The following is an 18,636-nucleotide window of genomic DNA, read 5'->3' on the forward strand; positions in this document are numbered from 1 at the left end:
CAAACATTTCGGTGAAGAAGAGTGGGTGAAAATTCCTCCACGGCGATGTGAAAGACTCATTGGCATTTATGGCAAACACTTGACTGCTGTTACTGGTTGGTTATTACAACCGGTTATTAGGTTTAGGGGTCAATTACTTTTTTACATAGGGCCAGGCAGGTTTGGACAGCTTTTTTTTAACATTAATAAATGTCATTTAAAAATCTTTTCAAAAGTGCATTATGCATTCAGGTTGTCTTTTGTGTAATATTAAAATTAACTTTTTAATTAATTTAAGTGTGATAAATATGCAAAATACTTTTTCATAGCACTGTAATATTGTGTTGCATGAGCCAGTGGATAGTAAAAAACAAATCTAGGAGATGATTTTGTAAAAATGTTACCCTGAGCTGAAATATAATATAATGAAATATAATTTGGCCTGAAAGCCCTCATGTTTGTAATCCTGCCTGTATTTTACTTTGTCTGCTGATTTGTAATTATTTTTGGCACATGATATAAGATTGTGAAATGTCAAGATTTTTGCGTGTCCTGGCATCCCAGGACGAGCGTGCTGCAAACTCGAGATCTCAAAATACCACCTGAATTATTGTGTAATCGTGCACTTCATTTACTTGACAGCTTTCAAAGTATCAAGTCAGATTTCATGTCGGAGTGATTTTTACTACCTATGAGTGCAGGCTGATTTATGAGACGAAGTAAAAAAAGGAAGTGGTGATTTTTTTTAAACCGTAATCACTTTTACTTCTGCCCGCACCATTTGCACTATCCGCCCTCCCTCGGCTTTCCCCCTCTCAAAGTAGATTTGTTGTAGGTAAAGAAGTTTGTGTTTGTGTCAGGTGCCCCTTACGGAAGTGGTGGAGCCGGTTGACTACGAGGAATATGTGAGCAGCCATGCCCCTATCGCTGAGCCCGGGCCACTCAGACAGCTCCTGGAGTTCCCCTCTGATGACCTGCAGCTCATCCTGCAGGAGAGAGAGTGCACCACGCTGGAACCTGCCCTGCCCGAGGAAGAGTGAGCGCTTTCACTAGACACACAGATACATGTGTATATACAGAAGTGTAAATGTAATTCGATCAGCTGCTCTGTATGGATTCGATTTCCCGCTTCACTACATTCAGTAGATTATTATTAGACTTCGCAGTAGCTGTGCGTGACGCCAAGTTCCTTTGTGTCTGCAGTACACTGGATCCGAGAGTGAGAGATGCACTCGCTGTCTACACCGATGATTGGCTCATTATCCAGAGAAAGTAAGTGGGATGATGCTTTATTAACTTGCTTATGTGTGTGAAAGGAAAATACCGCTGCATTCCAGTAAACTCAGGATGGTGATTTAAAAAGTCTGAACACATAGCGACCTAATTTTTCTCCCTCTGCGCATTGAGATACAAAGTTGGAAAAACATTGAATGCATCAGAACTGAAAACATCTGTAATGAGGGATTTATATCTTTCTTTTCAACACGGTGAACTGTTCAAGATCTAACAAGCAAGTAGGCTGGTTGATCTAGTGTATACAGTATAACCCAGACATGTCAAACTGAAGGCCCCATGCCACTTCCCCTCGCAGATCCATTGCAATTACCTGCAAGGTAATATCATTTTTAAATTATTATTAGCAAAGTTTTACTCTGTGGGCACTGCACATTTCCTACGCTTCATCCAATTCAAATCAATGTAAATTTTTTTTTTTTGTATAGCACATTTAACAATGGGCATTGTCACACATAATGTGGTCAGAGAGAATGAATTAGATTGTGCTGTATAAGTGTAACAACAAACCTGAGTGAACACGTAAGCGTGAGGGGACGGCAGCGTACAAATATCCCAGTTCACCGAACACTCTATATGCATGATCCATCCAGATCTGCTCCTACTACTGCTCCTAATCTACTGATAAAAGGCCTGACTAAATAAACATGTTTTCAGCCTTACTTGAACACTGAGACCGTGTCTGGGTCCTGAACACTGTGGGGCTTTGTAAGAGAAAGATCTGCCCCCTGCTGTAGTCTTCATTATTGAGGTACCAACAAAAGCCTGCACCTTTTTGATCTAAGTAGGCATGGGGAATCATAATGGTACAGAAGTTCACTCAGATACTGTGGAGCGAGACCGTTAAGTGCTTACGGCAGTAGTAGTATTTTATAAACAATGCGAGATTTGACGGGGAGCCAGTGTAGACTGATTCAAACAGGAACAATGAAACAATGCCTCACCCGACACACCCCTCCGGCTGCTCGGACACTCTGCATGTTTGGAAGCACATATCTGTTCTCATGTACACTTTCAATCTATCCTGAGAACAGAACCAAACCCCAAACTTTAATGAACCGACAGCCAAGAAAAGATCCTGTTCAGGCAAATGTGCATAACGGCAGAATGTCATTTTTGCACTTTATTCTCCATCCTGTCAATCTTGTTGTTCATTAAATGCTGAAAGTGTTTGGAACTCTACTTTGACCCAGTAGTAAATTTCAACCCCCTCTATAATTGAGTTTAACACCACTGGTGAACCCATTTACTTGTTTACTGTGATGACATCACTTGCTAAACTCGTGGTTGAGATGAACGTCCCGAATGGGAATTGACACCTTCCCCCCATTTTGACAGTGGAAATGACAAACGGCAACCTTTGTCAAGGTCAACAAACGATCATTAAAAAGGCATGTGCTTCCTGTATTCAGTGCGTTAATACAGGTTTCAAACATCATTCAGAATTTGCTCATCCAATGCAAACGATTGAAAACGCTTGCATCTTCGTAATGCCTATGCTTACAAACATGCTTTATTTCTGCCAGGAGTGTATGTACTTTCCGTCTCTATTTTTTTTTTTTTAATTGACACCGCAATGTTGAGAAAAACCAACCACTATAAAATTGCTTGTTTTAAGTTACGTCCAATTACTAAATATTTAATCTTTTTATTTTTATTTTTTACGCTTTTCTCTTTACACCAAAAAAATGTGAAAACTATGATTTTTACTTTATTATCAACTTGGGAGTGTTTTCGAAATGCTCTGTTTTTGCTGGAACCAAATGTCCTCTCAGCCAAAATGAAGAGAAAAAGATGTTCAAAAACGTATTATTGCTTCATATTCAGCTGCAATCTATTTAAGTTGGTTTCACAAACCAGCATGTTCCTAATGCAGAAAACAAATCATGTCATCGCCGCAAGCTGGTGAAAGAATATCGTTCTATTGTCGAACTGATGTTTGTACTGCAGCAGTTGACTGACCACCATCGATGTGCCTCACATTACAATGAAGTAAAGTACCAAACAAAATTTTCTTTTTTTCCTGCAATCTATTTTTTTTTCCTCAATCTATTTTCAGATTATGCAATGTATTTTTCTTTACTAACCCAGAAAATTAAATCTGCTCGTTTCTGTTGTACAGCTAAAGATTTGTCCGTTCCTGCATTGACATGTCAAGAGTTAATTTAGGAATAACACAGGACGAACCATGTAGTTACACAAAAATAATCCACGCGATACAGTGGTGCGATACAGCACAACTCAAAGCGAGTTGTCCTTACCACTTTACAGCTTTTCTATATTATTCTGCTTAAACCCCATACCATTTGTTACATTTATTAATGAATCTCCTCTGTCCTGAAAACTTTGCCTTTCTGGGAAACATGCAAAGTACCGTGACTATAGGGAAATTTCCAACACTAGAGGCTCCTTCCTTGACAAACCTTTTCTAACAGGCAACCAAACGGCCGAACGGTTTAATTTGATAAATGAAATAGTATTAGATTTTGTGGACCACCTGCTATTATTGAGTTGTTACTATAAAATAAATAATATAAATCTCCTGTTCATGTTACACTCGGTACCGTTTAAGCCACACTGCTTTGCGGTTGCACAGAAATAACGCAAGCCTCACGAGATTCAAGAATTTAGCCGCACTGTGGTATAAAGCACTTGAAACGAAACTGCCATGTATAGTGACTGTCACAATGGGTTTTCTTCCTTAGGTATCAGTGCTACAGTACCATCCAGAGTTCTCACAACGCTGAGAGGCACAGGGAGAAGCGGAGAGGGCTGGTTAAACAGACGTTCGAACTCGACGAGGCGGCAGCCATCGAGCGTTCGGATGACCAGGTAAGAAGGGTGGTCTTGCAGTCCTTTTGTCTTTTATGGAAATAGTGGAAATTTTTAAGCAAATGTAATGAAGGCATTTTTATGGTTTTTTTTGTTGCCTAGTGCAGTAGGATAGTATTGCTTATTCTTCTTCGCACTACTGACTTCATTAGAGTTGATGATACAGTGCACACACACTAGGGATGTGCATCTCCATAACCGAGGCCGATGCGAATCACATCTAGATGCATGCGTTAACGATACATATGAAGCAGCTACCGGTGCGATGCGATTCACCCCATCACGATGCAGTGCGATCGGATTTAGATTGGATTCAATGCAATACGATACAATGGAAAACAATATGAGAATACTTTTACTTCTTTGGTTCAGACAGAAAGCAAATCATCAATTTACCGTATTTTTCGGACTATACGCCGCTTTTTCCCCACGTTTTGAACCCCGCAGCTTAAACAACGAAGCGACTAATTTATGGATTTTTCCTGGGTTTTTCCCGGTTTTACAAACTTCAAGCCAAAAAACTGTGCCCCTATAACAATAGACCAATGAAACTTCTGAACGGAAACGAAAAAACGCACTTCACCTGTGTTCTGAGCTGCACGGCAATTTTTAAACGCACGAGGATGCCAAAAGAAAAACTCCCAAAAGAAATAGTTGTGAAAGGAAGGAGGAAGATGGTGAACAATGACTTTCTTGGTCAGCTACTGTTTAGATACAAGCCGTTAAAGCTGGGTGAAGGGAGAGCTTGCTAACTCCAGTTGCAACAGAAATCATATAACACAGACAGGTTTCCAAAACTCGTGCTTTTTTATTTTTCTTGGCAACAGCGTTACAGGTTAGTCAAAGAAACTTAGAAATGAGCATCAAAAAATAATAAGGACATATTCCTCGGCCTTGCACACATGCAGTAATAGCTACAAAAAATGCTGCTGCAGGCTATTCCCAAAATGCCGCTCTGCTCTTAAAGGAGCCACAACATATTTCACCCGTTACACCGTGTAACAGACACTGTCTTACGGTAAAGCCTGTGTAAAGTTCATTAGTTTCAGTGTAGACACCTGTTGCTTATAGACAGGTGCGGCTTATTTATGTTTAAAATAAAAATCTTTGTCAAATTTATATATGGGTGCGCTTTATGGTCCAGAAATTACGGTACTTAAATGCCTTCTGACTTCTAACACATGGCTTTTTCACAAACAGGTCTTTGTAGTGCAAAAAGGACGATGCAGCTTTGCCTCTGCCATGTTAATCTATACACCATCAGGACACGCCTCGGTCTCCGTACTGTTGTGACACATCATATTCATGTAGCAGCAGTGGCGCTGCGAGAACGTGCTCGAGAAACAGTTCAGTGAGGAGAAATCAATCTACATATCAAATATTGGTCACAAAATTATTGGTCACTTTTTAAATAATAAAAGTACAGCGTGTCTACTAATAATTATTTATAAATAAATCTGTTGTATAACGATGCATATATGTTAAAAACGTTGCATCACATTGTAACAGTGCAAATGAAGGTGAATCTGTTGCCAAAAAAGAGAACGCAAATAAGGGATTGGAACTGAAAACCTGAGACACGTGTGTAGTTTGGTGTTACTTTTAAATGAGACGCCATCTTACATTTCAGTTTTTGTGCAAAATGTGCTGTGTAGTGGTGTCATACCTCGATTCATACTACTGTTCTACACTTCGTACTACTGCATTTATTTTCTGTGGCTCAGCCCCAAACACCCTGTGCTGCACACATATAGCTTACATAGAAGTGTGAGTATTCACTCTAATTCCTGGTTATTACCCTCAGTCCTATGCAGTCCCTGATAATGTTCTAGACCAAAAACGATATTGTGGCGCTCTTAGGTTTATCTGATGCCATGTTCTTTACTGTCACTCTGGGTTCATCCACAAACATTAAATAATGAGAGCAATATGACACTTTAATTGCACACAGATTGACTTTATTTCACTAATTATTTGGGTTTAGATGAAATCAGGTTGCAATAGGAGTAATTTAGGGGTTGTTTTTAGGGGTGTGTGTGTGTGTGTGTGTGTGTGGGGTTGTCACTTACGCATGTTTACAACTTGGATGATAATGAACATGTGAATGGCAAGTGAGTGCCAGTTTTGAACGTGTTTTTAACTCTGATTTGAACGAACCCCAAGGAAGCCCTGCCCCATTCCCTCATTTCATGTTAGTATGAAGTCTCTATTCAAATCTCTTCTCCTCTGATTTTTTTTTTTTCCACTTGGAAGTTGAATTCTGGTTCTCTGTCAAACTACAGTAAATGGGAATTGTTTCCAATCTTGACTTGACTAACATTATAGCTTTTTATACTCAATACCAGGCTGGAGAATTGTTGGGCATCATTCAGCTTAAAGGCTTTCCACCTTTCAGACCAAGTCAAGTCATGTCAAGAGGCTTTTATTGTCATTTCTACTATACACAGTGGTACACAGTACACAGTAAAAACGAGACAACGTTCCTCCGGAACCCTGGTGCTACACTAAACAACAACAAACGAAACAACATAGAGCTACAACACAAGCTACATAAAGTGCATCGAGTGCAACCTAGTGCAAACAGTGCAGACAGACGACACAAGACAAGACACAAAACCCAATATAGCGCCGACCAGTAAACCTACTGTATACTTGATTATACAGTACTGTATGAGAAGACTGTAAAAACTATACAAACAAACCATTGAGTTTTACAACTTGCTTAGCTAAAATTTAATCAGCATTTTTTTAATTAATAATTCCAATGCGTCATTATAATGTATTTAAACATTGCTGCTCCAGATTGCAGGTGTCCTGATTTGGTTGCTGCCTGTTTCTTATTTTGGATATAAAACTGAGTATTGTGGCCCTTTTTTTACTTCAAGGTAGCTCTTTGACTTCCTAAAAGCTGGCTCATGTAGTGCATGACACATTCTGCTATATTAACTAAGGAGTAACCAACAAATCACAATCCACGGTTGTCCTTGTGTACAGGACGATCTTAAGAGGAGGTCACTGTCTCTGGATGACACGCCACGAGGCAGCTGGGCCTCCAGTATCTTCGACCTGAAGAACTCCTCTGCCGACGCCCTGCTGCCTAATTTGCTGGAGCGAACAGCTGCTGAGGACATGGACCACCGCAACACAGAGAACCGTCAGCAAGGGCGTCACCCTGACTTACTGGGGCTTTACCCAGCACCAGATGAGGTCTGAGCTCTAATATATAGTATAAACACTGACCAGGCATAACTTCATGACCACCTGCCTAATATTGTGTTGGTCCCCCTTTTGCTGCCGAAACAGTCCGAGCATTACCAGCATTAACTCGTCTGTTGGACCACATGGTCCAGCCTTCGCTCCCCACATGCATCAATGAGCCTCGGCCGCCCGTGACCCTGTCGCCAGTTCACCACTGTTTTTTCCTTGAACCACTTTTGATAGATACTGACCACTGCAGACTGGGAACATCCCAAGAGAGCTGCAGTTTTGGAGAAGCTTTGACCCCGTCGTTTAGCCGTCACAATTTAGCTCTTGTCAAACTCGCTCAAATCCTTACGCTCGCCCATTTTGAATGCTTCTAACACGTCAACTTTGAGAATAAAAGGTTCACTTGCTGAGATAATCAGTGTTATTCACTCACTGGTCATAATGTTATGTCTGGTCTATGTATTAGATATATAGATAGGATTGCAAGAAAAAGTTTGTGAGCCCTTTTCTGGATTTTCTGGATTATTACTCAAGTAATGTAGCCTGACTGTAAACTAACAAGTCAGTAATTGCGAACAAAAACAGTATTCGAGTGTATCAGGATTTGTATTTATAATATCTTAAAATGTATGCATTGATTTTTAGGGATCAGCATTAAAGACACAGAGCTATTCAGTGAATGTTCATGTAACTCTAGAAGCTCCTTCTAATTTGGAGACATGATGCTAAGCAGTGATCTGGTCTGAAATGAGCAGACATGCACACACATGGTATAGAAACTCAAAGCATTGACGCCTGAGAGAACTTGAAGCTCTTTTGATGATTACAGCTTAGTTGTTTTGTGCACATACAAGTCCATCATGTTTTATACAATATTGTTGAAGATCTGAAAGCAGATCTGCTGCTCAACTAGGTGCTGTAAAAGCTTAATTGTAACCTGAATGAAGTTAGATTTAGATAAATATTTTAATCACGTGCACCACCTTAGTAAAAATATGGCCTAATTCTAGATACACGCTATGGACAAAAGTTTGTAGACACCCGATCATTAGATCACTAAATCCACATTTAGTCCCTATTCGTCATTATAATAACCTCCACTCTTCTAGATAGATGTTCCTCTGGATTTTTGAGTCTGCGTGCTCATTCAGCCACAAGGGTGTTAGTAAAGTTAGCTACTGATGTAGGTGAGGTGAGTGGGGTGCAGTCAGCATTCCAGTTCATTCCAAAGGTGTTCAATAGGGTTGAGGTCAGAGCTCTATAGCAAGAGATATTCCACCAAACCAGATCTTCATGGAGCTGGCTTTGTGCACAGGTGCACTGTCCTGCTGTAACAGGTTTGGGTCTCCAAGTTCAAGGGGAAAATCTAGTTCTACCACATGCACAGACATCCTATACAATTTTGTGCCTCAACTTTTTGCCAACATTTTAAGGAAGAGCCACATATGACTGGGAAAGTCAAGTGTCCCGATATGTTTCTTCTGTATCTTGTATCATGCTCCAGTTTCTTGATCTATATTTTAGGCAGCCTGTCTAAGGTTGTAAAAGAAATATAAATGAATCACGCTAGCGAACTCGCAAATTAGCAAGCCGACCTTACTGATGTGATACTCAGCTAATTAGTGGAGATGAAACGGACCCGGTTGAGATGGAGCTTTTTGAACCGGTTATGCCTCAAAAGAGCTTGGAACATCATCGATTTTATTTTTTTGGTCTAGAATTTTTACTGCATTAGCCACTTCACTGCTGGTTGCCTCTTTGTATGTGAGTGTGTACATAGCCCTCTGGTGCCTGTGTCAATGTTGCCATGGCACTGTCACCATGGAGCTTGCTTGATTTGTCTGTATGTGTGTGGTGCAGGATGAGGCTGTGGAGAGGTGCTCGGTCCCTGAGGTACCCAAGGAACATACAGGCCAGAGAATCATGGTCAAGTGTCTGTCTCTCAAGTGAGTCCTCTGCATGTCATCTACGAAAAACAAACAAACAAACAAACCACACTCTCCATGCCTTTCTTTACATCACACATCATATGCATCATATATCTCATCGTGGTGTGATGGACTCTGCTTTGTTGCTTTTCTAGATTTGAAATAGAAATTGAACCCATATTTGGCACGCTGGCTCTATACGATGTGAAGGAAAAGGAAAAGGTATGCATATGTTGCATGCAGTCATTCTTGTTGCTGCTTATTGTGCTGCATTTGACCTTTTTGTGATTCAAGAGTTGGAATAATTGAGTTTGAGTGAAACGTCTTGTGGTGGCCCCATAATTAAATGTCCTAACCAGTTTGATTCGTCTGGTCCTAGATTTCAGAGGATTTCCACTTCGACCTGAACTCAGACCAGATGAAGAACATGCTACGCCCCCACAACCCTCACACTGCAATCTCCACTCTCGCTCGCTCGGCCATCTTCTCCATCACAGACCCTTCTCCTGACATCTTCCTGGTTATCAAGGTACGGCCACTGGAGGGAGCGAAGGCTCAGAAAGTTATCATTGCTACACACATGTTTGGGTTGAAAGTGTGATAGACACAATGCTTATAACCAGTATAAAAATCGGATCTTTTGTATGTGCAAATACGGTTTATATGTATGTGTGTTTTTTTTAGCTGGAGAAGGTCCTGCAGCAGGGAGATATAGGAGAGTGCTGTGAGCCATATATGGTCATAAAGGATTCCGATTCAGTCAAGGTAGGTGTGGCACAATGCTATTTAGTTCCTCACGTGTCATCAGATGCACTCATCATCAGTGCTTGGTATAACAGACATGGGCAGCTGCCAAGAGCTGCATGTAGAGCGGGATGCCATTTAGCAAACCTTCAGGTGGACGTCATTTCAAAGAAGAACCAATCAATGGGCACCTAATCAAATGAACCAAAGAGACTTCTTTCCATTTATGACACAGTAGGAGACTTTAATAGACTAATCACACATGCAGCATTATTACAGTCAACCTGTACTATGAAGTCATGCTAGTATTACTGGTTTGCCAGAGTAACCACGGAATCTGTTTGTGAGGCAGTTAGCACTTTATTTTTGATAGCAAATACTTTTTCTTGCTTCTAAAATGAAACATTATGGAGGTAAAATGTTTGAATCTGAAATTGACTGGTGTGTGTATGCATCATATATCAGGTGAAAGAGAATGTACTGAGTATGATCTGTTGCAAAAGCAAGGGCTGGACCGTCACACGCATTTGGTCATGGGCCACTTGCACGGTGATTTCTGGAACTATAGGCTATCGGCAAAAATACATACCGATAGATTTACCGAATTGACTGTCTTTACGAGAGCGGCTTCTATAGGCGAAACACTGATGGCACGTGCTGTTTGTTTTTACACGTGAGACTGTGCGCTGCACTGAGAGCGCTGTATTATATTTGTTATTTATAATTTATTATTTAGATAGTTATATTTATTAATGAATATATTCCTATTAATGTCATTTTGCACATTTTCATGATTCAGTACTGTTAAAGTTCAGTGCTATTTTACATTTAATTCACCCAAATGAGGATGGGTTCCCCTTTTGAGTCTGATTCCTCTCAAGGTTTCTTCCTCATAACATCTAAGGGAGTTTTTCCTCGCCACAGTCGCCACGGCTGCTCATCAGGGATAAATACACACCATTTACCTTAACTGTTGATTTCTGTAAAGCTGCTTTGACACAATGTCTGTTGTGAAAAGCGCTATAGAAATAAACTTGACTTGACATTGAGTGTTATGATTAATCGGTTATCGGCAAGTACTCCCCACCTAGAATCCAGTAAAATCTGTAAAATCCACTACGTAAACTCCCCTCAACTTTGTCATGATGCTGGATATGCGAACGTCCAGTCACCAGTGGTCTCTCATGTCTGTGAAACTCTGTCATGATACACCTTTAGGAACTCTCACACTTACCAAATGCAGGAGAGAAGGTGAAGCTTGTGAAGGCTTGGCACTGCATGCCCCAAGCACACATCATATTTTCCAATGATTTCTCAATTACAAAACTGCTGCAATATTTGCTGTCTTTTTTGAAATAACCAAAGTCCAGTAAACTTGGAGAGACTCCCCAGTAGCATGCGAGCTCCTGTCTGATTTTAACAGACAACCTGCTAACCTTCTCCTGCTTCTTTTTTATGTGTCTGAATGTCCTTATGGTGTGTGTGTGTGTGTGTTTGTGTGTGTGTGTGTTTGTGTGTGTGTGTGTGTGTGTGTGTGTGTGTGTGTGTGTGTGTGTGTGTGTGTCTGTAGCACAAGGAGAAACTTGAGAAACTGAAGGCCCAGGCAGAGCAGTCATGTAGCCGTCTTGGCCGTTTCCGAATGCCCTTTGCCTGGACGGCCATCCACCTTTTCAACATCGTCAGCAGCGTAGGGGGGCTGGAGCGCTCTGACTCAGACTCCGACACAGGTTACTTTCAACAATCCTACTTCCTGTGGTACACATTTGCTCTGGTTTACCAGCTTTCTTTCTTTTTTCTTTCTTTCTTTCTTTCTTTCTTTCTTTCCTTCTATCTATCTATCTATCTATCTATCTATCTATCTATCTATCTATCTATCTATCTATCTATCTATCTATCTATCTAATCTATCTAATCTATCTAATCTATCTAAACACACAATAGCGATGTTTGCATCACCAATTTATAGTCCTGGTCAGTCCAGTCTCACCTCCACTTTTCAGCATGTAATTATTGGATTTTTTTTATTTATTTTTTTGCCATATTTGAACAGATGCATTTGCAAATACATGTTAGTTTTTGCATGTTTACTGTAAAACGAATAAAACACATTTCTTGTACTTGACACATTATGCACCTTTCTTATTTGTACCCCTGTACATAAACTGTTAGATGTTAGGACACTTTCTCAGGCTCTGTGTTAATATTGGCTCCACGTCAGAGTAAAAGACAACAAAATCTATCTGAGGTGTAATTGCAGACTGTAACAGGTTTTCTAATAAAGCCTAATAAAGAGATGGAAACCCATCCAAGTGCCCCCATAGGGTAGATGTACCTCACTTCATTGCATGAAGCAACAATGCAACATTGCATGCTGAAATGTACAATCTTTCTGCATTGGGCAGATTATTTAGGGTTTCCCTCTTATTCACTCACAGAGCGCAAAGGCACCTGGACTGAACGGAAGAAGAAGGGATTGGAGCGGATGAGTGTCGGGGAGGACATGTGCAACTTGACCAACTTCCGGCCGGCCACACTGACAGTCACCAACTTTTTTAAACAGGCCAGTCAGTTTTCCTATAGAGTTGCATAGGATAAATGTAACTCTCTTCTAGAGGTAGTGATTACAGATTGTGCTGCAAATTAGATTGTACGTCAGGCGCATGTGGCGCACCAAACCATGTGTGCTTGGTGTGTCCCGGGCTTCTAGTTCTTATCCTTTGTTCTTAATCTAGCCGTATATATTTTATTGGTTAAATTGCAGAGAGAATGCAAGTAACTTTTTTTAAAACTGTTTTGTTAGCGAGCCTTCAACCGGCTGTAGTTTATGCTACCAGTTTAGTACGAGTACCAAAACCTGCTATCAACTGCACTGATTGGAGAGGCTTGTGTTATTCAATAAATGTTTAACATTTTTTTTTAACTTTTTACTAAACTGTTAGATTTAATGAGATGAACGTGGGAATAAATAAAATCGGCATCATATTTCGGCCATTTTAAATATCGCATCGGCCAGAGAAAGCCGATATCGGGCGACCTCTATGCTCGATGATTATCTGCTTTGAGAGGAGATGGTGTTCCATTCTGAATGTGCATGCTAAATAATAATTCATATATAGTAATAATTCATAATAATGAATTCACTAAAAAACAGAAATAATTCATCACTGTAGTGATAAAAATGTTTGCCAATAGAACAATTTTCAGCTAGTTTAAGCTTTAAAAGTGTACAAAAGGCTTGAACTTGTTTCATAATCTTACATATTTGTTATTGTAATTGTATAATGGGAAATACCACTAATATATTGTAATTTCTGGACTATAAAGCACACCCATATATAAGCCGCACCCACTGAATTTGACAAAGATTTTTATTTTTGAATATAAATAAGCCGCACCTGTTTATAAGCCGTCTACATTGAAACTAATAAACTTTACACAGGCTTTAACGAAATACAGTGTCTGTTACACGGCTTATATCTAAACAGTAGCCTACCAAGAAAGTCATTGTTCACTTTCTTCCTCCTTCCTTTCACAACTATTTCTCTCTGGAGTTTTCCTTTTGGCATCGTCGTGCGTTTAAAAATCACCATCGGTGAAGCTTTTCTCCCGATGCCGTGCAGTTCAGAACACAGGTGAAGTTTTTCATGCCCGGTTGTTTTCAGCGTGACGAATGATTCGCATTTCCTGTAGACAGTCCGAGAGCGGCAGGTCAAACGTCAGAGGAACCTCATCTATATTTATGATGTGGTGCGGCCCGATTCAGTGGGAGCGCATCTGATTTAATATAAAGAGTTTTATTGGTTCACCTGAACCCGTTCCGCAATTTCATTGGTCTAATGTTATAGGGCTCAGTTTTTTGGCTTGAAGTTTGTGAAACCGGGAAAAACCCAGGAAAAATCCATAAATTAGCCGCTTCAGTGTTTAAGCGTGGGAAAAAAGTAGCGGCTTATAGTCCGGAAAATTGGTCTCTGCATTGGTGAGAAATGTGATAGTATAAAGCGTGTTGTAACAGCTGTGAGGTTTTGTATCGTCCTGCAGGAAGGGGACAGGCTGAGTGATGAGGACCTGTATAAATTTTTAGCTGACATGAGAAGACCATCCTCCGTGTTGCGCCGACTCAGACCGGTCACAGGTATACTGCTGATTATAGCTCCAGCGGGGTTCACTCGCCCTCATCTGCGTTTCAGTTACTAAGCAGGTTTCTTTCTGACACCGTTGCACACTCGCTCTCGCTTTCTCTTTCCCAGCTCAGCTCAAAATCGACATTTCACCGGCGCCCGAGGTCCCTCACTACTGTCTTTCCCCCGAGCTGCTCCATGTGAAGCCCTACCCTGACCTGCGTGTACGGCCCACCAAGGAGGTGCTGGAGTTTCCTGCACGCTACGTTTATACTCCCCACACCACATATAGGTCAGTGGCTTTTCACACGTTACAATGATTTGTATTTATGTCAGATTTAGAACGTTTATTCATGCAGCTGATGGTCACTGAAGTCAAACTCAGGGTTTTATACGGTTGCGAATGGGGACCCCGACAATATACAATAAAAGAATACAGTGACCTCATTTTATGGGCTTGAAATTCCACTGTATTTATTCATTCATTCATTTGTATTGTATTGTATTTGTGTTGTGGAATTCACATCATATTTTCATACCATGAAGCCGTTTATTTTTTATATTTCATACTTTGCATAATTTAAATCATGAAGAATGCTGAGGGTGGAGCCACCAGGCAGGAGGAAAAGAGGAAGACCAAGGAGGATGTTTATGGATCTGGTTAAGGAAGACATGCAGGTATTTGATCTGAAAGAGGCAGATGTAGAGGACAGGGTAGTATGGAGACGGATGATCCGCTGTGGCGACCACTAATGGGAGCAGCCGAAAAAAAGAAAAAGGTTACAAACTTAAGATAAATCAGACTACAACTCTTGATTTTTACAAAGCAAATTTGGAAAGTGCTAATTAAGTGTTTCAGGAAGATGTAGGTCCTCAACTGTCACTAAAAGATAGCCAGGGACTCCGCTGTTCAGACATCTAGGGGAAGTTCATTCCACCTCCAGGACAGAGAAGAGCCTTGAAGTATATCAGGATATCAGAGTGGACTCCAATATTGCAGCCCAGCCAGGTGTTCTTGTGCATCAGTTGGTGGGAAGATGTAGCTCATGTTGGATTTCTGAAAAGGTTAAGGGTTCAAAATGGCCCTGAGCCTCAAAGGCCCTCAACCATGAACTGCTCAGTTAAATAAATGAGCATGTTGCTGTTGATAAGAGAATCTTGCAAATGATGCAAAAACTGACAGGTCTTCGATACAAACCTGCGGGTCCCAGTGTATAAATGTGTGTGTAGTGGTGTGTGTCCTTGTGAAAAGAAGAAATATTGTAACACTTGCTCTATATATAATTTTTTTAACTTCTGTGATGCTTCACCACATTGTTCACTATGAAATATGGAGTTACCATACATGCCCTGAGGAATATCACAGTGTAGACGACTGAGTTTACTCCATATCGTCTCTGTGGGCAACATTCCTGATCACTGTAACCTTTAACAGATTACCACATTGATTTTTTTTATTATAGAAGCACATTTGGGACATGCTGTGAGTTGAGAAGGAATGATGTGTTTTGTGAGGACAGTTTCGGGTCAGTTAAGAAGTAACACATTAAACCACAATCTGAAATGTTTTTTTTTTTAAAGAAAGATTGTATTTATTATACTGTAGAAAAATAATATAGTATATTATATAAGAGTACAACACAATGGTATCCTTGAAGGTTGTTTTTTTTTTTTTTTATAGTCTGAACAGTTCTGGTTTGTTTGCCACCTTGGGAGTGTTTAGTAAAAAAAAACATAGTTCTAGTTGCTGGAACTAGGTTTGAAAGAGAATTGTTCCTGCAATAAAAAATGTGCAAATGCTGAACAGAGTCACCAGTTCTACCAGTCACTCATCGCTCGTGCAGTTTTGAAGACTCTGGAAGAAGTGTTCCTGATCGTCCGTTTTTGTAACTCAGCCAGCTGCTGGTTCTGGCTTTCCAGATGCTCTTTCTGTTTCTTTGTCCAGTTCCCCAGGTCAAGCAGGAGGGTGTTGTGCTTCTGGGTGATCTCCTGTCAGAGAGAGTTGTTTTTATGTCATTTTAGATAAACCACTGATCTTGTTTAAGACTGAAGTCTGAATGATCATCCCTGCACAATATTACACCGGCATTGTATCCTGCGATGATTAGCACCAGGTATTATATAACTAGGTGTGCTGACCTTTTACGTATTTTGTGTTGAGCTTCGCAAGAATGTCAGCGTTTATTTGCACGAGTTATCAAAAAGAGGAAAGCGCTTAACTGTAATATGAGCCAGTTAACAAATAAATCTACTGCTACAGATGCTTCCCACAAAAGATAAAAATTTTAAATATGTGTGTGTGTGTGTGTGTGTGTGTGTGTGTGTTTTCCTAGCCAATTAATTATTTCTTAACAGCCAAAACTGGTCAAAAATACTTTCACTGCTTTCCAGAAACATTATTTTTAATCGCTCTACAACTATGGACCGGTACTGTTCTGAAAACACGACTTAAATATTCAAGTTTTCAAGCTTGTCTTCCAGAAAACTGAGTTTAGACCAAATAAACACAGAGAACAGATGGATTTGGGATGCTGTGGCTACATACCTTCAGTGCTCTGATGCCAACAGGGGTGACTCTTTTCATGGTTGCCTCCAGTTGGGCCAGTTTTTGCTTTAGCGCCACCTCGTCTCTCTCTACGTTGTAGACCAGTCCTCTGGTTTGTTGAGCCTGGGCTTGTAGCGCCGTCGTCTCGGCCTGTGAAAAAAACAGACGACAGCCGTTTTAGTATTCGTGCTCTTAACCAGGTAATGCTGTCTGCTCCTAGCACACAGTGGATTCCTTCAGTGTGTGTGTGTGTGTGTGTACAGTGGCATGTTCTCACCTGGATGACACTGAGCCTGTCTTTTATCTGGCGCTCGGAGCGGATGGTCTGTTCTGTATCCTGGCCCAGGCGCTGCACAAGGTTCTCTGTTTCTGTAATGGCTTTAGTGATGCGCACCAGCTTGGCTTCAGTGTTCTGATACATATCATGCAGTGACTCACTGAATTGCAGCACCCCATACATCAGCACATTCACTTCATCCTTAAGTGCTACCTTTTCCTCAGACCGTGGCATCACAGGTGAAGAAGATACCCCGCATACCCACGCGCACAGACATACCCATGTGCTGACGACGGTTAGCATGGCGACTAGCCTCAGAGCGCTGTTTAAGGTTTCTTTGAAGCGAATGTGAGATCAGCACTCATTCAGAGCTCCAGTAGGTCTCGGTTGTTTCCCGTTTCTGCGCATTGTCCTGCTGGTGGCTCTCGCTCAGCTCTTATATGCCGCATGCGGAGTGTTTGGTTGACCCTAGGACCAATCACGCTGGCCAAAGAACGTGCCGATTTTTTTTTTCTATTTCTGTCTGTGTGAGTGACCTTGATCCTCACAGGTCATTTTTTCAGACGTTTTGAACTTTGTCTGCACTCATATTAATAGACACACTCCGAGTCCGTAATCACGTGCTCACTGTTTAATTTGGTGAAAAGTTGAAAGGTTTAAGGTCAGCCTCTTTTATATTTGTTTCATCATTTTGCTTTACTTTGGGTTGCCCCCAGAAAATGCACAGCAGCAGGTCAATGTCCTGCAGTATGCAGACTCCCTCAGTGGATATGTGTCAAGCCAACCTTTCACGTGTCCAGCGCACTGTTGTTTTCTTTGTGGCGTCCCAAGTAAGTAATAAGGTTTTCAACAAGCTGCTAATGAGTGTACAGTGCTTCGATTTCAACATGGATCTCTACACTGAATTGGCAGCATTTATTAACCTGGAAACCTGATTTGATCACGTCGAGCAGAAGTGCCGTTGTGTTGAATGTCTGCACTGCTGCGATTGTCTTAATTGAAACCAACCAGTTTTAATCCACAGATGCTCTTATATCAATACATACAAATTTGCCTTTCGTCCTGTTTTTCATTCTCTTCAAATTGCCAGGTGTACAATTTAAGCACCATAAAACATATTTCTATTTGGGAATTGTTTGCTTAATAAAGCAATCTAACCTATAATCTGCGAACCAGAACATACTATGAGATGAGATAAGAGATGCGTGCTTTTAGACTACATGGGAATAAAAAAGGGGTTGTACATGTAAAGGTTTAACAGTGTTATATGAACCTGAATGAATAGATAAATAATGAAGGGATTTTGCAGGATGAGACATAGTGAAGGATGTGAAGTTCTGACTCAAAAGTAAAGAAAAAACTGAAAGTTGCTGGATAGGAGCTCTAGCTTTATGTCTCTTGACGAGTCTGAGCTGAGCTATCTGAAAATCATGGTGCATAGTAACACTGTCAGCAGAATTCATCTTGAACGCATTTGCTTTTTTTGTTCAAAAAAAGAGTCTGTAATTTGCATGTGATGTATAAATGTACTGCTTCCAGCATTAAGTGTCCTGTTATTGCATTTTATTTTCCATAAACGGGTCATATTTGGAAATTCCGGTTAAGAGATGCATGCGTTAAGCTACAGACGAATAAAAACGGAGTTGCATTATGAGAAATGACGCAGGGTCTTCTATAGGTTTGAATTATTCTGCTGTTATCATTTATTGCTGA

General features: G+C 40.6%; 2 protein-coding genes across 8 annotated transcripts in view; one reads left to right on the plus strand and one right to left on the minus strand.

Moving 5' to 3' along the window:
- The window catches only part of LOC124376216 (dedicator of cytokinesis protein 7-like), a 50,372-nt gene that overhangs the window by 8,598 nt on the left and 23,138 nt on the right, over positions 1-18,636 (plus strand). For all 7 annotated transcript variants that reach the window (XM_046835198.1, XM_046835199.1, XM_046835200.1 and 4 more), the window contains exons 3-14: positions 840-1,015; positions 1,183-1,251; positions 3,978-4,104; positions 7,099-7,311; positions 9,172-9,257; positions 9,395-9,461; positions 9,619-9,768; positions 9,924-10,004; positions 11,554-11,710; positions 12,419-12,543; positions 14,022-14,115; positions 14,231-14,393. In XM_046835198.1, coding sequence (XP_046691154.1) covers positions 840-1,015; positions 1,183-1,251; positions 3,978-4,104; positions 7,099-7,311; positions 9,172-9,257; positions 9,395-9,461; positions 9,619-9,768; positions 9,924-10,004; positions 11,554-11,710; positions 12,419-12,543; positions 14,022-14,115; positions 14,231-14,393 — 1,508 coding nt within the window. The remainder of the gene's footprint in view (positions 1-839; positions 1,016-1,182; positions 1,252-3,977; positions 4,105-7,098; positions 7,312-9,171; positions 9,258-9,394; positions 9,462-9,618; positions 9,769-9,923; positions 10,005-11,553; positions 11,711-12,418; positions 12,544-14,021; positions 14,116-14,230; positions 14,394-18,636) is intronic.
- Positions 15,649-17,314, minus strand: angptl8 (angiopoietin like 8). Its single transcript, XM_046835207.1, has 3 exons — positions 16,924-17,314; positions 16,647-16,796; positions 15,649-16,090 (listed from the first exon to the last, which is right to left on the minus strand). Exons 1-3 carry the CDS (start codon positions 17,224-17,226, stop codon positions 15,920-15,922), a joined length of 624 nt encoding a protein of 207 aa, XP_046691163.1. The 5' UTR covers positions 17,227-17,314; the 3' UTR covers positions 15,649-15,919.

This window comes from Silurus meridionalis, chromosome 22, assembly GCF_014805685.1.
Source record: "Silurus meridionalis isolate SWU-2019-XX chromosome 22, ASM1480568v1, whole genome shotgun sequence".
Classification (NCBI taxonomy): domain Eukaryota; kingdom Metazoa; phylum Chordata; class Actinopteri; order Siluriformes; family Siluridae; genus Silurus; species Silurus meridionalis.

Bases quoted from the DNA above. Each gene is read 5' to 3' on its own strand.
- angptl8 (XM_046835207.1), bottom strand. From the start codon at position 17,226: ATGCTAACCGTCGTCAGCACATGGGTATGTCTGTGCGCGTGGGTATGC. The intron at 16,797-16,923 runs GTGAGAACATGC...TTTTTTTCACAG, and splicing joins ACAGGCTCAGTGTCATCCAG to GCCGAGACGACGGCGCTACA. The intron at 16,091-16,646 runs GTATGTAGCCAC...TCTCTCTGACAG, and splicing joins TTGGCATCAGAGCACTGAAG to GAGATCACCCAGAAGCACAA.